Source organism: Columba livia, chromosome 9 (genome assembly GCF_036013475.1).
Source record: "Columba livia isolate bColLiv1 breed racing homer chromosome 9, bColLiv1.pat.W.v2, whole genome shotgun sequence".
NCBI classification, from domain to species: Eukaryota; Metazoa; Chordata; class Aves; order Columbiformes; family Columbidae; genus Columba; species Columba livia.
Window position 1 is genome coordinate 22725935 of NC_088610.1, and position 22608 is coordinate 22748542.

At 45.2% G+C, this 22608-nt stretch overlaps 3 protein-coding genes and 1 long non-coding RNA gene across 9 annotated transcripts in view; 2 read left to right on the forward strand and 2 right to left on the reverse strand.

Annotated features, from left to right (window-relative positions):
* The window catches only part of NGEF (neuronal guanine nucleotide exchange factor), a 50416-nt gene extending 49699 nt beyond the window's left edge, over window positions 1–717 (reverse strand). Inside the window, exon 1 of the mRNA XM_065073165.1 lies at window positions 531–717. The gene's annotated coding sequence lies outside the window, so the exon portion shown is untranslated. The remainder of the gene's footprint in view (window positions 1–530) is intronic.
* NEU2 (neuraminidase 2) overlaps window positions 1–13777 on the forward strand; it is a 37894-nt gene extending 24117 nt beyond the window's left edge. Inside the window, exons 5-9 of one of the 4 annotated variants that reach the window (XM_065073198.1) lie at window positions 4710–4849; window positions 5011–5158; window positions 5255–5417; window positions 10763–10967; window positions 12687–13777. In XM_065073198.1, the coding sequence (XP_064929270.1) occupies window positions 10767–10967; window positions 12687–13625 (1140 nt within the window). In that variant the 5' untranslated portion in view covers window positions 4710–4849; window positions 5011–5158; window positions 5255–5417; window positions 10763–10766 and the 3' untranslated portion in view covers window positions 13626–13777. Of the gene's footprint in view, window positions 1–3772; window positions 5159–5254; window positions 5418–5534; window positions 5747–7167; window positions 7276–10762; window positions 10968–12686 lie in introns of those variants that run through there. The other 3 variants (XM_005512725.3, XM_065073197.1, XM_021279837.2) reach the window with 3 other exon arrangements.
* Window positions 3475–21695, reverse strand: LOC135580192 (uncharacterized). Its single transcript, XR_010474503.1, has 3 exons — window positions 21580–21695; window positions 7156–7319; window positions 3475–3784 (listed from the first exon to the last, which is right to left on the reverse strand). It is a non-coding gene; the product is annotated as an uncharacterized LOC135580192 (long non-coding RNA).
* INPP5D (inositol polyphosphate-5-phosphatase D) overlaps window positions 15919–22608 on the forward strand; it is a 54701-nt gene continuing 48011 nt past the window's right edge. For all 3 annotated transcript variants that reach the window (XM_013370514.3, XM_013370515.3, XM_065073150.1), the window contains exons 1-3: window positions 15919–15995; window positions 16293–16346; window positions 18696–18927. In XM_013370514.3, the coding sequence (XP_013225968.1) occupies window positions 18794–18927 (134 nt within the window). In that variant the 5' untranslated portion in view covers window positions 15919–15995; window positions 16293–16346; window positions 18696–18793. The remainder of the gene's footprint in view (window positions 15996–16292; window positions 16347–18695; window positions 18928–22608) is intronic.

Below are 22608 nucleotides of genomic sequence, written 5' to 3' on the forward strand. Positions count from 1 at the left end.
TCGGCTAAGGGGAAAGATCAGCCTGGCGTTAGGAGGAAAACAGGCTGTTTTTCATATTTCCTGCCTTTATTTATATATTTTTTTAAAGCAAGATCACACATAAACATCTGCCAGGAAAAATCACAACTTGTCCTGCCCCTGGAAAAAGACACACAGTTTGGTTCGTTGGTTGGTTGGTTGGTTTGGGGGATGTTTGCTGTTTAGTTGGTGACATTAATGCCTGTTCTGTGCGGGCTGGGTCTCCCCTCTGACCAGACTTCCTCCCTGCGGTGGTTTTTATGCCTGTAAGGCTGTGCCAGTGCTGTCCCTCCTCTCCATCAGCCAGTATTTCAACAGCGTCACAGCTGTGCTCAGTCTGGGTTGCACAGGACTCCTTCAGTGTGACTTTGCTTGTATAAATCTTTAACTTTGCTTGTAGAGCAAAGTTGATTCTTTTTCAGGCACTGGATCTGTGCCTTTGTTTGTGGCCTGAGGTTTCTTCCCCAGGCCATTCATCTTCTAACATCCCCCCAGAATAGGATTTTACTCACCTGACAGTGTGGGGCTGAACCAGTCTCTCATTTGCCATCGGGATGAGGTACGTCCAACAAGTCTGGACTAAACTCCCCCAAGTTGTTAGAGATTTGCAATTCAGTTGTGAATCCTGAGGCAGGTGGGTCCTATGGAAGATCCCTGTCCTTCAGTCCTAGTACCTCCTGTCACTTCTGTTTGAGAGTGAAGTTTCGCTCAGACTTTGTTTGCTCGGTTTCCAGAGTCACAGCAAACATAATTTAAAGGAACAGCTTTCCCTTTACCCAGATAAGTTAGTACAAACATGCCCTGAATGTCCTTTGCACTGCTTGTGCCAAAGGCTTAATGACAGAGCATTGTTAAACCTCCTGTATAAATCTTTAACAGCTGGGTGAAACTTCAGTCCAAATCTGCAAACTCAAATAACTGGAAACAGTAAATGGTATTTGCTTACACTTTTAAGGCCCACTGGCTGAGGAACTGCTCTTGCTTTACATTATTTAAAGCCATTTGAGATGAAGTATTTGTAAGTTGTTTTTTAATTTCATGTGTGTTCACATACCTGGGCACTGGGGTGGATATAGCAGAGCCAGTCTGGTATTACTTTAAGGCTTTTTGTATCTGTTCATCCAAACTCCTGTTATAATTTTCACCCTTGAAATACTTGAATTTCTTATTCAGGTTGTGTTTACAATTGCTGTTCATTGGGCTTGCTTGATATTATTTGAACGTCCTTTTTCTGTAGGCAGCATAGGGCCAAAGGCTTCAAAGGAAGACAAACAAGCCTGTAATTCCTGTAGATACCTGTGCACTGCTATACACAGAAGTTTTACCTCGTCCTTGGGTAACTCACTTGGTATTTTTAAGCCTGTAGCTTGAATGACTCTTACAAAAAGCATCATATCGCTTGCTGAAGTTGATGCTAGTCTTTCCCTTGATTTATTCCTTTTTCAAGTTCACTGAACTTGCCAAGTGCCTTGTTCATCTCAAAATACTTTAGTTGGCCATGATGTTACCCTGTTCCTTTTAAAATGCAGCTGTATGCCTGGTCTGCTCTGTGGAAGGCCAAATGTTCATTGAGTAAAGCTTTGGTTAATACAAGCTCGGTCATCGTAGCTTCATGGTCACCAGTGTCAGTGTCCCTTTACATCAGCTGAGGGCCTGACCTGGCATAGAGGGCTGTCAGCAATTAATCCTGTAATGATTAATCAAGGTCACCATCAGACCTACACGCCTCTGGTCTGTGAGGCAGCAGGACGCTGGAATGAGCGATGCACTGGAATTTCAGCTCCTCTGTGTCGCAAGAGTCGCTCCAGGGTGAATCTCCCTAGCTTTGTGCTCCAGACTTGCTTATCTCAGTGTCCCCAGATCTGGCAGAGTACGCAAAGCAAGGGACTTCAGTTTTATTGCATTTTCCTGTCATTAAATTGCTGCAGTCACTCCTTCCCAGTGTTGCTATTTTGAGAGCTAAATCCTGCTTCTTCAGTCCTCTTCTTGTATATAACTTGCACCACCTCTCTTCCTTTGCTTCCCATAGATTTTGCTATTAATTTAGCTAAAAAAGTATGCTTATTTTTCCTGTTCCAAATGGAAAAGGGGTGTCATGTGTATCATAGGCAGGCTGTTCACTGGACATTGTCTCTTCCAGGGTACGGGAGCTTCCCAGCAACAAACCCACACCCCACCATGGAGTGTCAGCAGGCTTACAGGTCCATTATGGGGTGATGCTGTTGCCCTTTGGGTTGAGTGAGTATTTGTTGGGTTTTGCCCAGTTCTTTCCATGATGAAAGGAAATATGTTGTAAAAGGCTATTGTTTACTGAGAAAGAAGCACTGGCAGCACAATTCTTTGCTTACTCCTCCTGACGGAAATCAAAAGTAACTTAGCTGGGGTGAAAGGAGTGTGGAATGGTACAAACCCAGACTACCTGCTCCTCATGCCTGTCACTCTTACAGCTGACAAGGACAGTGAGGTGCTGGTTTCAAATATGCACGAAGGTTTATTTCCTTAACCAGAACTGGAATTCAAAGAAAACAGTGGATGTTTCCTTGTCCAGTGAACCCTGTTTCCCAGTGTTACATTCATTATTATTGTTACTCAGGCTTTTTCTTGCTGCCTTTTTTTCCCTCTGACAGAGCAGACTTCCAGTCAGACCTCAGGCCTATAGGATTTGTGTTCTGCACTAATTATACCATATTCTCTAATGTCTGGAGAGCAGCCAATAGTGAAACTGAAAATTTGCAAAACTGTGTAATTGTCTCTCATGTGGCCTGACTCCATGGAAGACCTCTGGATTTTAATGACAGCTGCCTGACAACAGCTGCTACACCATATAGCATAGCAAAAATACTGAATTACCTGATCTGGGCTTACATTTCTAATAGTTTAAGGAATGAGTAGATTCAGGTTTCAACATTTTGCAAGGGAAATATACATTGATAATTTTTAATGGACTAGGTATCACTCATTAAAGGTAACCTCTTTTGTTTTCCTACAGATTTCCTTTCAGATATGCTCACAAGCATTAGCTTCTGAATTCTTTTTCTCAGCCTTCATTTGCAGCTATTGCTATATCTTTCCTAAGAGGTGGCACCCAAAATCGAACACGGTTCTCCAAATGTAAATGCTCCATTGTTCACTATTCTGTCGTTATATTATCTTCTGCATTATTTTTACATCCTCTTATTAATGCACCCACACACCCTATTTGCATTTTTTAACCTTTTTAAAAACGTTTTCATTACAACAATCAGATATAAGGGCAATGAAGTAAGTGTGGAACAATAGGAGTGAAAAGCTTGATTATCCTCAGACCTACACCCATTCTAAACTTCACTGGTGACACCGATTTTGATTTACACCAAGAGGAAAGAGGTGATCAAACCTACCATGTCTACACTGAGACATCCATTTTTTATAGTTAGCGAAGAATGTTTTTGTAAAACAGTTGTGGCACACAGCATGTTTGGAAAAAAGCCCGTTTTCTTTCATCAGGAAGGAGGGTTTTCTGCTGGTCTGCGGAGTGGTGCTGGAGGGCCGGGTGCTGGCAGAGCTTGGCAGTGGCTGCGCAGGGGAAACACCGCAGGCTGCCCGCGGTTTTCCTGCACAGGCACTGGGGTTCACCTGGGGTAACCTCACAGGAGGACCAGACAGTGCATTCTTCGTTTTGGGAGTGGAGGTGGCCTGAGGCACGGTCACTCTGCCATGTATGTGCTGCCAAGGCGGAGCAGGGAGCCACTGCCACCACAGCAAGCAACACTTGGTTCTTCCCACTCTGCAAAGAGATGGACAGCCAGTTTTAAGCTGCAGCTGGGCAAGGTGATTTCTGTTAAACAAATGAACAGTTCTGGGTTCAGAAGCAAAGTGTGTGACTCAGAACACCACCTGAGTAACACTGCTGTTAGCCAGGGAGCAGAAAAAAGGTGAAGAAATCCACAAAGCAATCCTTCATGCCTGCCTTTCTGGCAGACTGCGCCTTGGCAACCTCTTCAGTATCTCCCTTCCTTAATGACTTCTATTTTGCTTGACTCTGGATGTTCTCCAGGAGTCACCGTTAAAAGTTATTGTCTGGCGGATATCAATGCCGCTGTCTCCGGAGGGACTTTTCCTCACACTGACTGGTGCTTGGGTCCAGGTAAAATAGCGAGATACAAGTGCCTTCAGGCTTCTCCTGTGTGTCTCTGTTACAGCAATACTTTACGTGCCCAGTTAGGCAAGGTTCGTAAACACGGGTGCGGTTTTACAATACAGCTAATTTGCTGTAATGGCTAGCTGCCAGTCAGAGAGGTGAGTCTGCTCCTCCTGTCAACAGCTTCATGCTCCCACTCCCTCTCCTACCGCAGATTCTGCTGCTTGTCTGACTCCTGCTGACACAGTCCAGGGCAATGACCTAGCAGAAAACTGTTCACTTCGTTTTTCTGGACTAGTTTTCTGCCAGACTGACATCCTCTGATGGTTTACCAAGGTAAGATGAGCATCAGTGCTGGCACAAGAAGGGATGCAGGATTGCTTAAGAGAGAGGAAAGATAGTAATACAGAAGCATCACATTAAGTTGGTTGGTTGTAACTCCACACCTTTGCAACTCCCTATTTGGCTTGCACAGATCAACCACAACTGCCATCAAAGGAGGAAACTTTTCTTCCTCCTTTTTTATTACTAGAAAGATCTGTTTGCAGGATTGTTGTTTTTATTTTTTCAGATAACTTCAAAGACAAGAAGTATTAATGGCAGCAATGGAAACACAGTAGAGAAGAGGGGAAAGCAAGAGAAGCAGGAAGGAATGGGATAGGAAAGGTCATGTCTGACAGCAACAGCACAATATTAGATCTGTAGCACAAGGTAGGAGTGAAATAATTTGCTTGGGGAGTCCCAGAAGCTGCAGGTGCTGCCTCTAAGCCAGCCAGGGCACAGCTGAGAGAAGGGGTGATGCCGTCCTTCTCTCCCTCAGCTGGGACCCTTGTTTATCTGCCTGACTCTCCACATTAGCTCATTGACTGCAGCTGCTGGCATGGTGGCCCTGGTGACACCTCTGCAGAGGCTGTGGGAAGCTGTGGCTGCGTGCACCAGCCTGTCATTCCTGTACCACTGCCTGGAGACTCCTGTGTGACCCATTTCTTCATCCAGAAACAGCACGCCGATGGAGCGGAGGTGTGTGGAGCCAGTAGGGGAATTTGTCAGATTGTCACGGCACTGTCACCTGCTGGTTATAACCATTTTGTGGCTTCTTTTGGCAAACTTTCCCAGAGTTCAGGAGCACTCTGAGAAGAAACAGTGGGAGTCCCCATGCCGGGACCAGAGGAACGTTCTTCAGCACAAGAGGACAAGAGGACCAAGAAATAAGACAGCACTCTGAACTTTATAATCATTAGAAATAACAGCTGTTCCACACTGCTGTCAATCCATGCAGGTAGGAATATGCTGTTTAATTACTATGATAATTTTAAAGTCTTTCCCTAGCACTTGTCCAGCTCACATGGAACCTCCCCTTACATGCAAAACAGGTTTGCTATTTAAATGTCAGCTTGTGTGCACATGCCAGCTGCTAGCTTTTCCTGGAGGTCCGTGACAGCTCACATTGCTGTCAATATAAATGATTTTGCAGGTTGGGTTCTAGTTGGTAAGAGTGCGGTGAACCTTCCTTTCACCTAATCCAATAGGAGTGCTTTTTGGTGTGTTGGTTTTTTATTTTTATTTTTTGCCTTTGACGTGACTTCCAGGAGACACAGAGTGAAAAAGGTATTTATTTTCCTCTTTTTTTCCTTTCTATTTTCTTTTAAAGACTTTTTCGTAACAGTGCACATTGCTAGGAGCTAAATAGGGAAATACACCACTTTGTAGGTTCAGGTAGGAGTACAGTTTATGTATTCCCCCAGCAAACATATGCTAAGAAAAATTCTGCTGCTTCATGTAATTCTTCTCTAGTGCTAAGAAAACCTGCACTTTCAGGCACAGGAGCTACTGCCAGGCTGAGCCACAACATTTTAAAAGCAGAACTCGATTGATTGTTTAGAAAATATGTACTGGGGAGGCTGAAAATCCCCTTATAAGTGTGGTATGAAGTTTTTACCACAAGAAAAACTTTCTGTTTCTAGTGTGGTTAGAAAGTTTAATCCAAGTGGCTGCTAGATTAAAGTAATTCTAGTTTTGTACTTTTCTAATTTTGAATTCTGAATGGTTCAGTTTGTTTAAAGTTTATCGTTTGACAGGTCTTGCTGATAACTCTCCTTTCTTGACTTTACATTGAGGGTGGTTCATTGGACTAAGTAAACGTGTGCTGCCTGGCTTGTTAAGAAATTCCATGGCCTAGATTTAGTGTAAGATCTGGTCTAGGGGTTTAAGAAGTGTGGAGGCAAAGCTTTGACGCTGGGCTTTGGCAGATACAGATACAGTCATGCTGTTTAGATAGGAGGAAAGGCACACAGAAATATAAACCTATTCTAGAAGCAAACTGGGTCTCCTATTTGTAAGGTCAAGTCTGATGTTGAGTAGACAAAGACAGGACCTGGATTCTTGTGCTTGTCTTGAAAAGCAAAATATTAGGTGGTTTTTGCACTTGACTCTCTCAGGTTTTTTTTGGTTTTGTTTTCTCCCCAAAGCCTCCCTGAATGGGTGGGTTTGTTTTATTGGGATCTGTCTGAATTCCTTCAAGAACAAGCTGCCTCCTGCACAGATTGCAGAGCACTCTGATGGGAACCAAAGGATGGAGTTCAGATATTAACTCATTTCTGCTGGTTTGTTTTTAAAGACATACTGTCATTTCACCTTGCACTTGAACATGTTTAGGATGTTTTTTTACAGAAGCTGAGGCCAGTGGAAACGTTATCCTTTTTTTAGTCACTTTTCTTGGAGAGGGTTAAAGCAAATAAACATGCAAGGGCTCATCCTGCTCTATAGACAAGTCCACGTGAACTGCCTTGAAGGACAGAAGTGGAAGGAACAAGTATCTTCTCCTGGTGTCTCCCAGCACCCATCCCTTACTGCAGCCTGGGCTCCTCCCGGGCATCAGATCCACCACAGATTCATTTGTTGACAACTGTTATTTCTTTTGACTCTTCTGGTGTGCTGGAAACAGTCTCTGCCTTGGAAATCGTTACATCTGTATAACTTGTGAACTATGAGTAATGGTTTCCTCCAGTTTAACTCACCGCTTCTCTTAGGGGTTTCCATTGTGCCCGTCTTTCTCCCAGTCTGCCCAGTTCTGCTTGGAGGTGAGCTATGGGATCTCTGTGCAGCCGCTTCCGTGATCCCTTGGAGAGGAATTCCAGGTAAACGTCGATCTCCCTGAAGAGGACACTGCTCAAGGATAAGCCTGGGAAATAAATTCAAAACTCCAGTAAATACCAACATGTGGAATACTGACTTAATGGCTGCATGATAAGTTGCCCTTCTCCCCACTAGCACCTCTGTCCTCTGGAAAGAGGTTGCTGGCTACCTCTTTTTTTTTTACTAGAAAAAAATTACCACATCAACTCTGCTTCCCCTTTCTCACCCCTTTCTCTCACAGAAGTACAGCTAACTTTGCTCTCCAATGCAAGTGAATTGATACAGGTCTGAGAATTGTTGTCGGTTTTATACGGCTCTTTAGTCTTCTGCTTGTGTTTCAGGCCTTTCTGTTCCCAGAACTTTGTCTTTTTTTCAGTTATACCTCTTGGTCTTTCAAAAGATATTGCTATGGTCTACAAACTCTGTCTTTCCAATGTCCTTAGATCCTTCTGGCTGCACCATTTCCACCTTCTTCTTCTTTGCAGGCCAGCCAGTGGTATTTCAGTAGGGCTTGGGAGCAAAGTGGCATCATGGACACATGTACCCCTCGGCAATTTAATCTCAGAGGGATGGGTGTGTATGATTTTAATTCCTGTAGTGCTGGAGTATGAGCTTTTGAACACTCTTCACGTAGCTATCTTGCCAATGACTCGCTAATTTTACTTCTCTTTTATTCAGGAATAAGTAACTAGTCATTTTGCCTTTAAAAATGGGTAGAGGTCAAGAGAAAAATCTATTCCTTTCAGTTGTCTGGAGCAGTAACTAAAACAGCACTGTTTTGCTTATATATCTCTCTCAAGAACTTTTAGGCGTATTTAAATATTCTCCATTTTCAATTCTGTGTGAAACTCAAGCTGTTGTGACTCAATCTCTGCTTGAGGATCCACAAAGGAGAAGGTAGAAGGAGCTGAGTACTGACTTTAAGTGTGTTTAAAAAAGGATAGAAGAGTTTCTCTGCAGACGGATACATAGTGCATATTGTGTATATATATATGCATACAGACATAATACCCACACTGTGTGTAGAGAGTATATATATACAAATGTGTGTATAAGTGTATACATTCACACATATCCCTGTTTAGTCTCTGAATAGATGGAAGAGCCACTTGGTTCTCATATTTTCCTCTATTATAGTTGCAGGTGCTGTGTCCAGGAACCTCAGGCTTGTTTCTATGGCAGCTATTCCCAGCCTTTTAACATCCCGCCTTCCCTCAATCCCCATTTGGCAATAAGAGGAAAAGAGTGTTGTGACACCCACTCTGCGCATCTCATGGTGGGGCTGAGAGCATGGGCAGAGATGTCTGCAGGTGACAGGCTCATATGGAAGGGACTTGGGCACTGCAGACACTGATCTCTTGGCTTTGTATTGGGGGCTTTGGAGGACAGTGCTGATCTCTCTCTCTCTCTTTCTTTGTCCTTTTTTTCTTTTTTTCCTCCTTCTAGCCCTGCCCTGAAGCAGGATTGCAATATCCGAATGGCATCATGAGCAGGAATGTTAGGGAACCTGTGCTGCACTAGACAGGCTGACTAATCTCCCTTTAAATAATCTCCCTTTAAATAGTCTGGGAGCACTCTGGTGAGCTTCTGTTTCAGGAGCCATGAGAACACAGCCATGACTGGTCTGTATAAATAGCCACATCCATGCTGGTAAGCAGCAATCAGCACAGTTAGTTGCTCCACGAAGGTCTTCCTATTTTGTTCTTGTTGTTGCCTGGATAGCTGCAATCAAATTCTGGTAATGTTTCTGTATAGCAGCAGTTCTGCTGCCTTTTCTCACACTGCTGTATCATCAGTGACGGTGAGGAGGGAGCAGCTACCCTTTGGAAATAGACTTCTGTCTCCAGTTGCTTTGCATCTGAGTGGCAAAGGAGCTGTGGCTTGCTGAGGTCTGTATGGCTGGCTTGAGCTAAAACAGTTCATTTGACATCCTTTTGATCAGTGCTCTGAGTTCCAACGTCTCATGGATATTTATAGCATCTGGAAGGTGAAAGCAAGGAATATTTGAATACTCGCAGCCTAGCTATGGATCCGGATAGACCATAATGTGACAGTGCTGTCTAAACTTACCTGCGCTGCCCTAACTTGGTGATCAGCACATTAAAAGAAAAAATAAGTTAACCAGGTCTATGTTATAATAGATATGCTGGCTAATAATAATATTTTCTCTTGTAATGTAGAAGAGTGGAAACTATTCTCCAGGTAGGTACATGCGCTCTGCAGCTGCATAAGCAATCTTCAGTTTGCCTCCAGCTGGTCCTGAATTACCAAGACAGCCTTCAAACACATACAGATCCAATACATGGCCAATAGCTGCTCTAGCGCTTTCCAAGATTTAGGTAAATAGGAGAATCCTCAACGAAGAGCACAGCGAGTCTTGTCTCAGCTGAGGTAGGAGGCATTTGAATTTCTTACTCATACTGTATTGTCATCTTCTCCCTGCCATCCTACCCACTCAATGCGTCAGAGATCTAAGGCTTGATTTTTATTTATTTTATTTTATTTTTTCTCTTTATCTCCCCCTTCTCTGCTGAGCAGAGGATATTCAGGCTTTCAGTTTCTGGTGCATCATGTCAGAGATCCTTTTTCTTTCCTTTTAAATTTTTTTTTTATCCCCCTCTGTTCAGACATAATTTCCCTGAGCCAGTGGGTTTTTACCAAGGTAAATAAGCTCATGGGAGAGGCTTGGTGCAAGAGGGCAGAAGGCTGAGGGGGTCTGAGGAGAGGAAGAAAGACCGTGTGAGGGGGATAAAACAGACCAGTTACACTGAAGCAGCTTCCCTAAGTACCCCCTCATGTTTGCCTTCCTCCCTAATTTTGCTTTTAAATCACTGTACAGATGTTGAGGTTTTTTGTCTGGCCAGAAGTCCCACCCAATGCAGGGGAACACCATTCAGACTGTTCTTAATCTTACTGGGGGAGGAATGTTCTCTTTCTTTCTCTTTTCCTGCTTACTACTTACCATCCTTGAACAGGGGGCACAGCCGGGCTCAGGGATTGCCTCAGTATGTTGTTTATATGGGATTTCAAGTTCATACTTTGCAAAGCAGAAGTTCTGTACTGGGTTTTGGAATCACCATCAGCAGAGATATAGCAATGGTCTTCTGAGGGAAAATACTATAGTGGTTGATTATCAACAATCTTCTAAATTACAAACCCACAAAACTCCCAACCTGTGAATTTAATTAAAAAGAAATAACAAACCACAGACAGCTTTTTCATTAACTGTATTTAGTGTACTTACCTTATGTCACTCCAGTAAGATCAACCAGGCTGTTCTGGGTAAGTCTGGTCTGTGTTGCCAGCTAGTACAGTAATGTGGGTTCTCTTTGGAAAAGCACAAGAATGAGACAAAGCTGAAAAGTAGCAGAAACTTTGTTTCAAGGCAGGAGAGGTTCCACTTAGCAGGGATGGCAAAATCTGCCCCATCACATTTTGCAGGGCTAAGGGTGGGTCAAAATATAATGCGTTTTATCTTTTTCACCCTAGCACAATGGCTTCATTTCCTGTCTTGAACCAAGAGACCTTGTTTCGTAACGGTACCTGGAGCTATCGAATTCCAGCCCTGCTCTACCTGCCACGGTTTAGCATCATCCTGGCATTTGCCGAGGAACGAGAGGATTTGGTGGATGAACATGCCAAGCTAATAGCGATGCGCAGAGGCATTTACAACCCAATCACGCACCATGTTCAGGTATCAGTGTGGGGAGAAAATGGGGGAGACTGCCTACCTGTACTGCTCCCCTGTCCCCAAATCAGCTGGATATGTTTGCCCTCTTGCTGTAGGGAGAAGGCAGCTTCTTCTACCCAAAAATGGGAGATAAATCTGCCTGTAAGTAATGTGTGCATCATTATAACTGCTGGGATTCAGCCCCACAGTTGGGCAGCTGTTGGGAGACTGAAGTGGGCCAGGTCCAGGAGATTTTCTGGGGAGGGCTTTAACCCATCATTGCGGAGCTGAACAGATACAGAGATGGGACAGAAGTCCTGTTGCGACAGCAACGATGTGCAGGAGGGGCAGAAATGGGGAGGCCCACAGGGATAAGGAGGAGCGAGTTAGACATCAGTGACTATTCTTTTTTAATTCATCTTCTTAGAACTAATTTCTGGTCTAAAAAATAATTGAGAACAATGAGTCTCCTCACGCAAAAGTGTGTTGTCTGGTTTGTCTGTGCCAGTGAATTGGCTACTTTATTCATCTACCCGTTATTATTAACAGTTATCTTGCTGGGTGGCTGGGGGTGGTGGACACTCTATTTATAATCATTTCCTGCATTTGCAAATGCATTAATCTCTTAAAAAAAAAAAAAAAAGTAATTATATTTTTCTATTCTGATCCTTCATTGGTGACTGGTTGTCTTAGATTATAGACTCTTAAGAGCTGGAGTCTGCCTAGCAGAAGCAGCCTCTGAGTGCACCTGCAGTGTCACACCATTCAGGTAACATCCTGTGTAACCCCCTGTAATTCACTTAAGTAGGGCTCAGTTGGTCATAAACTTAGTAATTGATGTTCACATGCTAGAGTTTCTTAAAATGGAAATATTAAATATTCCAAAAAAGTTAATACTGGTTGAATAGACCAAGATAAGACATGACCACAAAGGGTAATCAGCAAGTCAGAGTGCTAAACCTAATTAGTATAATTTTACTGGGAAGTACTGTTTCTTTTACCAAACCAATAACACTATGTAGGAATAATTTTCTAGTTGCAGTGTTGGTGTTAGAAATGTGATTGCGTTATGTACTAATCAGTTAAAAGAATGACAGGGCTCTCTGACCTGTGTTCTTCATTGGATAGTGTGGGGTCCAAATTTCCACAGTGGAGTGTGTAAAGCCCCACAGTCAGCTCCAGCAAAGTGCCTCAGTGTAGGCTGGGACAGCCGCTCACACACAGATCAAGGTGGAGGAAGAGGAGCCTGAATGGAAAGGAATTTGTCAGCATCCAGGGTACCTGAAGAGAGCTTGGTTATCTAGCTGACTTCCTAAGAAGCACTGACACAGCATGGCAACTGTACCAGCACACTTTGACCACTGCGCATGTCTGTGTGTCATTTGTTTGTGAGAATTTCTGAAAATTCAGGTACTGTAGTTTTTTGAAGAGTGTTATCAGACACGAGCTGCATTGAGATTGAGAGCTGTCAGCTCCTCAGTGAATAGAAATTAACAAGGACATAACCCACCTATCTGGTGAAGTCGGATGTGCACGTGCACTGCGTCATCCAAACAATTTTTACTTGCATCTGGTGATGCCAGTATGTTGTCTTCCCATTTCTTGCTCTATCCACTAACTTGCTTCTCTTCTGTTCTTCTCATGCTCTTCTGTGAGTTTTATCTGGGCATCCTTACACTGTAACATGGATCTATTTGTAATGGTCTGTTTCATTCTTGTCTTCCTTCACATGGGCCCTGGCAGTGGAAGCACATGGAGAGCATTGCCAGTGCACAGCTGCAAGACCACCGATCTATGAACCCCACTCCTGTTTATGATGAGGTCTCAGGGAAACTGTTCTTGTTCTTCATAGCCATCCCAGGACAGATCTCTGAGCTGCACCAGCTCAGGACAAAGACCAACCTGGTACGTCTCTGCTACGTCACGAGCATGGACCACGGATGCACCTGGAGCAATGTCCAGGATATCACCAATGGTACCATTGGCACCGAGCACAAAAACTGGGCCACTTTTGCACTGGGTCCAGGTCACGGATTACAGTTGCTCAACGAGGCCCGGAGCCTTGTGATTCCTGCCTATGCTTATCGTATCTTGGACCCTAACCGACAACCCATCCCTCATGCCTTCTGCTTCATCAGCTCTGACCACGGGGTAACGTGGAAGATGGGGAACTTTGTGGAGGGAGAGGGCACAGTGGAGTGCCAGGTAGCAGAGGTGCACAGCTGTGGCAGGAGGGTTATCTACTGCAACGCAAGGGGCAGCAGGGGAGCCCGAATCCAGGCTGTCAGCTACGATGATGGGGAGGACTTTGAGAGAGGCCAGCGGGTTGAAAAGCTTGTAGAACCTCCCTTGGGGTGTCATGGAAGTGTTATTGCCTTTCCACCTCCCACTTACGTCAGATGCCGAGATAGTTGGTTGCTCTTCTCTCATCCTACAGACCCAAAGAGTCGAAGAGATTTAGGAATTTACCTCAACAAAAGCCCTTTAAATCCGTCTGACTGGACAAAACCAAGCATCCTCTTCAAGGGCCGGTGTGCTTATTCAGATCTGCAGTACATGGGGCTTGGGCCAGATGGCTCACCCTTGTTCTCCTGCCTCTTTGAATATGGGACCCGGCAACCGTATGAAGAGATGATCTTTGTGATGTTCACTTTGAAGCAAGCCTTTCCATCAGAGTGCTGAATCTTGAGCCTTTTCATCAGCATCACCTTTTTTTACCATCACTTCTCATCTTTCAGCAAAAGGGGGTTTTTGTGCCCCTCCTGCACCCGCAGTTTGGCATTGGTTTGTGGCATCTATAGATTACGAAGCCTATTAAACGTACTAAAACTGAAGATGTTTGACGTTGTTTTCTGTTGCTGGTTCTCCCTTCTTTGCCTTTCCCTTTGGCTGCAATCTTAAACATCATGTGCTCAAAACGAGCATGACCTTCGTAGAGGACCTCTTGCCTTGAGGTTTCCTTGACTTGATTAGGGATGTGCACGCTGCCAGTGTAGAGACTGTGTGGGGACAGAGGGCATTGATTTTATGCTGATCTGTATTTAGTATGTTGTGGAGAAAGTGCTAGAGAGGACACTGGGCTTGCTGCCCTGTATCTGCAGTTACTTTCTTCAGAAAACTGCTTTGGCTCTGGTGAGGTGCGCTGCTTCTTGCAGTCAGTGTAGGACTTGCTGGCAGCTCTGGGTTTTAGGGCTTGCTGTCTTCTCACTTCAGAGATGCCATGGGATATTCCTTGCCCTCTTCTGCAGTGGATCTGGAGTTGCCTTGCAGAGTTTGCAGGCCTCCTAGGGACTTCTGGCTAGCTTAGCCTGCTCCTCACTTCCCATGCTGTGTGTTCTTGCTTATTTGCCCTTTTGCTTACACTGCACTAAGGAGCTGCAGTAGCTAAGGTGTAAGAAAGCCATAGTGTCATGTGCTCCAGCTATTCCCTGAGCAGTGACAGTAGGACCCATGCAGGACACCAGGACTCCCCCCATGTCTGGGGACATGGCAAGTGGCAGAAATGGCATTTTTGCTTGTGTCGAACCTGCAGGATCAGGACAGGTCTGCAGAGGGAGCTCCCAATTTATAGTCAGGAGGGGAAATACTTGCTGGTCTAACACAAGCATTAAACTATGATCCAAACCCAACTGCTCTTATTGCTGACAACCCAGTGTCTTGAAAGCATGGCTGCTATTATTAGAACATTATTGGCATATGAGCAATGTGCAATGAGCAAAAACAAATAACATTGTCCCACTGCCAGCAAATTGCAAAGGCACAAGTGTCAGGGGAAAGGGACCTGACCAAGCCCATAACGGCATGACAGTGCTCCAGCTGGAAGGCTTTCCAACATAGACAGATTTTTCAGCACGTTTCTGAAAGAAACAGCCCCAGTTTTGGTGAGAGAGACTATTCTGAGGCTACAGTGTGATTTCAAAGACATTATTCTGTGACTAAACAAGGGGAGTGACCAGAAATAAATGGGTACCAAGGGAGACACGTCAAAGCAGATGGAGCTGGGAGCTTTACCCATGCCTCTGGACAAAATTCTGCTTTATGAACCAGCCTGTGCTTGTTTGCTGGGTGCTACATTCTGTGTGTGTGCACATGTGGAACAGCTCCAAGGAAATTATGTTTGTTTGCTCTATTGGTAAAGAAAAATACCCGCTTTTCAAGAGTGCTCTCAGAATGTATCCCCTTTGGGGAGCACTAACAGGTCCTGTAGGATCCTTTGCACTGTCACTGTTCAGGTCTTCAAGTCTCTGCTTGCTCAATGTTCCCACCCTTGCCTTTTATTTAGCTTTCAGTGACAGCGGGAGAAGGAGCCCTGACTTTTCTCACTGTCTAGGTTTGTTTCAGGGCACATGGAGGTTGCAAGTACCAAGGGAGTGAAGAGATCTCATGCCCTTCATGAATACACCTGTAATTTGCTAAGCCTTTCCCAAGCAGCAGGTTAGTAACGTGCTGGGCTGGAATAGCACACAAGGGGCTCAGCTAACTTGTACTTTGTGGGTATTACTCATGTGCTCTTTATATGTAGGCTAGAGTCTAAATACACCTTTGTGGCCAACAGCCTGTTACTGATGCCTAATGAGGGAATGTTATACTTAGACTTCAGCAAAGCTGGCTGCAGTCCTAGAGACTTAACTTTCTTTGTCAGGCATGCTATTGAAGTACTTGTTTCATGACATGAAAATGCATATTAGAGAACTTTTTGTCTGACCAAGCCTGGCAGTGCCCTTCCTGATGCACTGCACAGCCTGGGTATATGTGGGGAATTTGAGTGACCAATGTGCATCTTGAGTGATGCTACAGACCGTATTTATCTATTTATTGGTCCTGGATGGGCTGGTGAGTCCACAGCCAGCTGGTGCAATACTACCTAGACATTTGTAGCAAACCCAGTTTACATAAAACGTTTGTTGCAGCTTCTGAGAGACACCTTGGCATAATACTTTAATGTGGGGTAAAATAATGTCTGCTTTGTCCATAGACTGCCTGGACTGCAACTTTTGATTAGCCAGCATCAAAATGTGTCCCAGTTCTTTGTCTCTGGCCTCATTCTCTCAGGTAAGTTTAAATGAAATACTGCTGCTGCTGCAGTTAGCTAAAAGCTTCTGTTGAGTCTGGGTTGGATTTGTCTGACATTATTGTTTCATTTTACGAGGGCAGCTCTTACACAGTGCTTTGTCCCACCCATGGGACGACAGTGTAGACTATTTGAAGCACAGCGTGTTCCTTGTGGAAACCTGAGGGCTGTGCTGGCTACATCTGCAGTGTCACTGTATCACCTTGCATGTGACTCCCCCTCTACAGCAAACACTTCAGCTCCCCTCTAGATAACTTCTCTAATATCTTCTTCCTCAGATCTACTCACCAGTCTTCTCTGACACAGCCATGAATGGAAAGAAAACAAACAGTGTAAGTATCTGCTGCAGAACAGCCTCTTGTCTCTCTGTGGGACAGAAGTTGCTGCTGCCCTCTGGGAATCAGGTGGTTCAGGATGCGCATGTGTGCATGTGCTGACCATGCAGGGATCGGTCTTTCTCCAGTGCTGCAGAGTTCACATGCCAGCGCCATTAAAAGTAAAACAGACACCATTTCCTCTTCAGGCAGGTTTCGAATGAGCCATTAAGGATCTCAGAGCTGTTTATGTCAGGGGATTGGGATTCACCTTTTGAGCAGCTGGAGCTGTACTGTGAGAACTTTGGGATTAAGAAGTATGCACAGAAACTAGCCTGCACATCTTATTGCCACCACTGCTCGTTTGAATCCCATCCCCATGTTTATGTCTCCAAGTCAAGGAGTTGTGTGTGGCTGGATTGAGAATTCACACATTTTAAGAAAGTAACAGCTTGCTAAAAAACAAAGTTGATGTCAGGATGGATAGGAGTTGAGCGTTAAGTATTCAGCTAATCAGCCTCAATTGTCTGACTGGGGTTTGTACCTCTTTGTTACCTTGTGTTAACTTGCAGTAGTTCAGGAGAAGCTCTCCAAAACACAGATTAATTCCAGCAAAACTCATGTTGTGCAGCAGCTCTGTCCACTCTGCATTGACACGTGGGTCCGCTGCATGGAGAGCACTGTGAGGTCAAGCAGTGGCTTAACACTCAGTGCTGTTCTGCTTCTCGCTGCAGCTGTGCTCCAGAAAAGCTTCTGTAAGAGTCAGAAATCCCAAGGAGTTGGTACAGGTCAGGCTAACAGTAGGCTATGGTCAGGCAGGACTGCCAAGAGCTGCACACTCCCTTTGCCATATGCAGATACTCTTCTCACTAGGGAGAACAGACTTTGTAACCATTCTGTGGCCTGCAAGAGCTTACAGCTGCTGTGCATGCAGAGCCACTTCACGACCTCATCATCTCACTCCATTTAGGCACCTGAACCCATCGGAGTTTGTCTCGCAAAGTCCTATGTAGATCTGTGTGAAGCTGAAGAGCAGGTCCAGCAGATCTAATTTTGGCCTGCAGACAGTGCTCGCTCAGCGTGGACAGGAAACCCTGCATGTTGCAGTTCTGCCCTTTTAGCTGGGCCCTGTGCTGGCCACACAATTCTGAATTGCAGGTCCCCACAGTTTTATGTCAACAGCAGAGATTAAGCTGGTCCCTCCCTGCTGAGCAGATGTCTGGATAACAGCACCAAGGAGGCAGGCAGGGATTAATACTGGGCTGTACTGGTTCACTCTCCCTTTCTGTATCCACAAATGTGAATCTCTCCCAGTTGGGTGATAGGCTGCTCACCCCTGCCTTGCTGCCCAGGCTGGGTACAGGAACAGGACTCCGTACGTGATCCAGGTCCCGCAGTTCCACCACTTGTCCTGGCTCTGGGAGGTGAGGGTTGCATAGGGCAAGTGCCTGTGCTTTTCCTGGGGACTCCTGCTCTGTACGCTGAGTCCCACGCAGAGTCCCAGCTTGGCTGCTGCTTTTAGGTGTGTGCAGAAGTGCTGCTTGCAAAGGCAGAGTGGTTGGAGGTACAGGGTAGGCAAACAACTTTGCTGTGCAGGAAGTGCCCCTGTAGCAATGTCCTCGCTGCGAATGTGCCCTTCATTGCCCTGCCTTGGACACATAGCACAGAGCATGCCACACAGCACAGACAAGGGACAGATGTACAGACAAAGAAAAAGGGAAGCGAAAGCTCCAGTTCTCCTCTCTCTGACGCAGGTTGCCAGAAATGGCTTTGCTCCATCCCACCTTTGGGGATTTAGGATAGGAAAGGTCTTTGAATTCATCTCACAGTAGCTGACAGTGAGCTTTGGTTAGAAATCCCCAGAGCAAATCAGCCTCTAATTCTGCTTCTGTGCATGGAAACATGCTGGGGTAATTTTTTTTTCAGTTCTTTAAAGATGATGTGACAGTAGACAAGGCAGGAATGGGACAGTCAGTGCTGAGTATCCTAATGCACGGTGTGTTTCTCATCAGTCTGGGATTTATTTTTTCCCCATGGAGACCTGTAGTGCGTAGGACAGACAGACGGGAAAAGGATGGAAACAGAAAGGGTCTGGCAAGCAATCGTAAATGGGACAACAGGCCACCAAAGCCTGGAGGACTGGGTCAGTGGGGGAGCAGAAGGGATTCCTGGCTCGGAGTTTTTGATACAGAGTATTAGGATATGAAGGGAAAGGCAGGGAACACGGGCTTGTGAGCCACTTCAGCCACAGCATGAAGAGGCAGAGCGGGGGCTGCAGGAACATGTCACAGTCGCTCTCTGAGCTGTTTGAGTTGAGGAAGTTGTCCGCGGCTGAGTTTCCTTTCCCTCTCTGCGCTATTGAAACAGGAAGCTGGTGATCTGAGCCTGCCTGATCGTTACACACAGACACACAGCCAGCTCTGGCAGCCCCTGCACTGGCATTCGGGTTCCCTCCAGCTCCAGCGATGGATCAGTGCTGGTACCACGGCAACATTACCCGCTCCAGAGCCGAAGACCTGCTCTCCAAAGTAGGCAAGGATGGCAGCTTCCTCGTGCGGGCCAGCGAGTCCATCCCTTCGGCTTATGCCCTCTGCGTGCTGTAAGTACAGCTTTCAACCTTGTGCTTCACACGGACACTTTTGTCCCCGCTTGTGCAGGGTGTTACCCTCTCTATCCTCTCCAGCACAGGGGCAAAGAGCCACTGTACCCACCAGGACAGTGCAGCCCACAGCAGAGCGTGGTTGGTTTCACCTGACTGACCGCCGGGTAGGAATGGGTTGGGAGCAGGGTCAGGCTGAACAAACACTGTGTTGCTCACGCTACTGTCACCCCTGATTCAAAAGGACAGAATAATCAAAGATACCGCAGCTCTGCTCTGAGAGAAAATAACCTCTTGACCTCTTTGGGCCTGTTAACAACTTGGGTCAGGTATTTACATTTCATAAGTCAAGTACTGAGCTTCGTACCATCCCAGGCACTTTTCTTGCTCTGGTTCAGTGTGTGTTTGACCACCTGCTTGTACAGGGTGTTTCAAAAAGATGGATCCAATTTGAAAACATTCTATCTCTGCAACCACAAACTATCAACTATCATCTTGATGTTCTCTGTGCCGCAGGTGGAGAGAATATAGAGCATTTATAAAAAGGTTACTAAAACTTGATAACTCATTAAACTGTTTGTAAATTTTTGTGTAATTGTAATATACTGGGTCTATCTTTTTGAAACACCCTGTACAATGCTGTGTCCCACACAGCAAATGGCTTGAAGTAGCTCCTGGAGCTGTGCATGATACACCTGGCACAGCAGTGATTCTACCTGCATTGTTAATATGGATCATGGGGTAAATATTTCATGTGGGAAAGAGAGGGGAGAGAAGCGCTGGCAACCCTGACCCCCCAGTTCTGGTGTAGGGCTGGGAACCTGAGAGCGAGGCCTCCTGCCCTGGGTTTGTGAGGTGCAGGTGTTATTCCCACAGGCAGGAGTGTAGGGCAAGAGGAGATTTAAGTCAGTAGGTGATGTCTGTGGCATTTGACTTTGTATTACAGAAAGATACGACAGTTGCTCTCTCCTTAGAAGAGATCAAGGAAGACTCTGTGGGACCCTGTTCTGCCTGTCAGATCTTCCTTGCTGCCGTTGTGCAGCAGGTTACTACAACTTATTTCATCCTTACCCCACATTAAATTACAAGCAGGTTTCTCAGTGTAGTTTCTTTCTGAAAGTGTACTTCTTAGAGTGGTAAAGGGGTGCTGCCATTTATAACTCTGGTCTAACTGCTTGTCTCTGAGGTCAGACGTCTGGTGAGAGCACAGTCTGCTGCAGAGGATTCATCTGCAGAAAAGCGCAAGGCTGGGTGTCTGCCCTGCAAGTGTAGGTGTTGGACTGTCAGAGATCAGTGCCTGAGTAGTGGGGGTGTTCACAAAGCACAGAGAGCCTCTGAGCCTCTGTGCCTGCCTGTTGAGATGTTTGTTGTAACGTGGGGAAGAGCTGGAGGGAGCAGAGAAAGAGGGGCGGCTGCAGAAGAATAGCCAGGACAAGCAGGAGGAAGGAGGCGCAATCATGTAGCATGGGCTGAGGGCCCAAGTTGCAAGTCAGGGAACATTTTACTCAGATAGGCTGCTTCCATTGAGTGTTTTTAGTATGACCCATTTGATTTGCCTTGTAACCACAAAATATTTTTGTGGAGTGATGGTGGGGATTATAGAAAGGGAAGGTGCTGTAAAAATGTCTACTAAAACACATTTGCATAAGTTTTTCCATTGTAAATGTTTATGCAGCCAACTTTGAAAGCCTTTTGTGACTTGAGAGACATGGGATCAGGAAATAGACACAATATAATGACCAGGATTTTCTGAACCGGGAGCCAAAGGTTCTTAAATCCGTTCTGAGGTGACTGACATGAATGGCTTGATTAAAAAAATGGGGAGCACCCAGCCCTGTCAGCCAAGAGCAGCCGGATCTGTGGTGGAAGGTCTGGCATTAATTACAGTCTGAGACAAGTCACACAAACTTCTGTCAAAGTTTCAGCTTACACTAGTTTTCAGTTAGTTCGTGAAGATAAAGGATTAAAGTTGGTGAATGTGTCTTTCCCTCTGAATGTCATCTTGACAAAATGGGCAGCTTTGCTGAAGCTGGAAACCTCCTCAGAGATGGATCGGTTTCAGCTGTGTTATTGACTGGAAGGCATTTGAAGTTTGAGCTTTTCAGTCACTTCTGTTTGAAAAACAGGGAGGCTGGAGACAGAGAATGAGAGAAGAGAGGTGAGAATTGAAAGCCTGACTACAAAAAGTTTTCACAAAAGGAGAATTATTTTGAAAGTGAGAAAATGTCAACTGCGTATAGATAAGGAAAATGAAAAAACATGAAATTTTCTCTGAAAAAGAATCATCATATTCTGTTATACAAAACTACAATATTTATTGGACAGATCAGTCAAAATCCAGCAAAAGCAGTTATTATGGGATGAAATAGTGATTTTCTTGAAGAGCTGCTTTAGGAAAATAGGGTTTGTATAAACATAGACAAGGGAGGTGTACTTGCAGGGCCTTTTTTGTGAAACTTGGAGCAGCAGCATTTCTTTTAGCAGTGAGCTGAAACAGCAAATAGAGAAAGAATGCTCCACCCCTTGCACCACTGTCCTCTGCTCCACTGCCCCGAAAAAGGCAAGAAGCAAAGCCATTTTCCTCCTCCTTTCTCTGTGCCTGGATCGTTTGATATGCCAGTTCATTGACAAGAATTGGGCTCTTTAACTTACCTGGAGAGATGTGCCTGGATCCTGAAATCATAAAGCACTCACTTAGTGTTCAGAGTGTGCTGCACCTGAGCTGGTATCGTTCCTCCAGGGGATCTTCTGATGGTGGTTCATGTGTGAATGACTGCAGGATTAACAGCACTACTGATGCTATATTTACACCTCGTACAGTCAGTGGTTGAGTAATTCTGAGCTCAGACCAGTTCTTAGGGAGGACCTGGAATGTGACGGTAGTTGGGACCATGTAACTTGATAGAATGATGTGAAGAGAAAGCTTAAAGGTAGAAATGGAGCAAAAGTCCCAGTCTTCTCCATTCATGTGCACTAAATTGGGGGACTGCTAAAGGGGATTCCTGCTTTTAATCCTAGGAAGTGCTCCTCCCTGTTCCTGTCTCAGCCAACAGCCCTTCTTTCCCTGCTCTTCCACTGATCTTACCTGTCCTCAGCTTAAACCTCTTTACAAGTGCTATGACAGCAGCCTCGTAAGACCTGTATAATGGGGCATTTTCTGTGAAGGTAACGAGGAGGGTCCTTTTGTGACGCAAGAGCCATTGAGCTGGTTTGCTTATCAGTTTAATAATCTCCACGCACACAAATTTTCTCTCATCAGCTGCATAAGCAGTTCTGCTTAGCCCTGTTTGCATATCAGCAGGAGGAAATGGTGTAAGAGAACTGCATTGACAGATAAAACCAAAACCAATGCCCTTCCTTGGGGCATATCCTCATCTGGTGTTGGTTGACCTGTGCTGTGGCAATCCAGAGCAGCTGGAGATCCAGTCTGTGACTTCCAGCTCTGCACCAGATCCTCAGATATGTGAATGAATAGGTGCCTGCGAAATAGTCTTTACGTTGCTTAGTGAAGTGGTACTGAGCTCTGGGAGCAGTTCTAGTTCTTCTGTGTCCTTTGCATTAATGACATCAAAAGATACAGGTTCATGTGAATACATAACAAAATCCTCCAAACACCCTGGAAAAAGTAACCTATGATTTATGGGTAATTTCTTTTCATTTCCAATTGCTCTTTGTGACTCC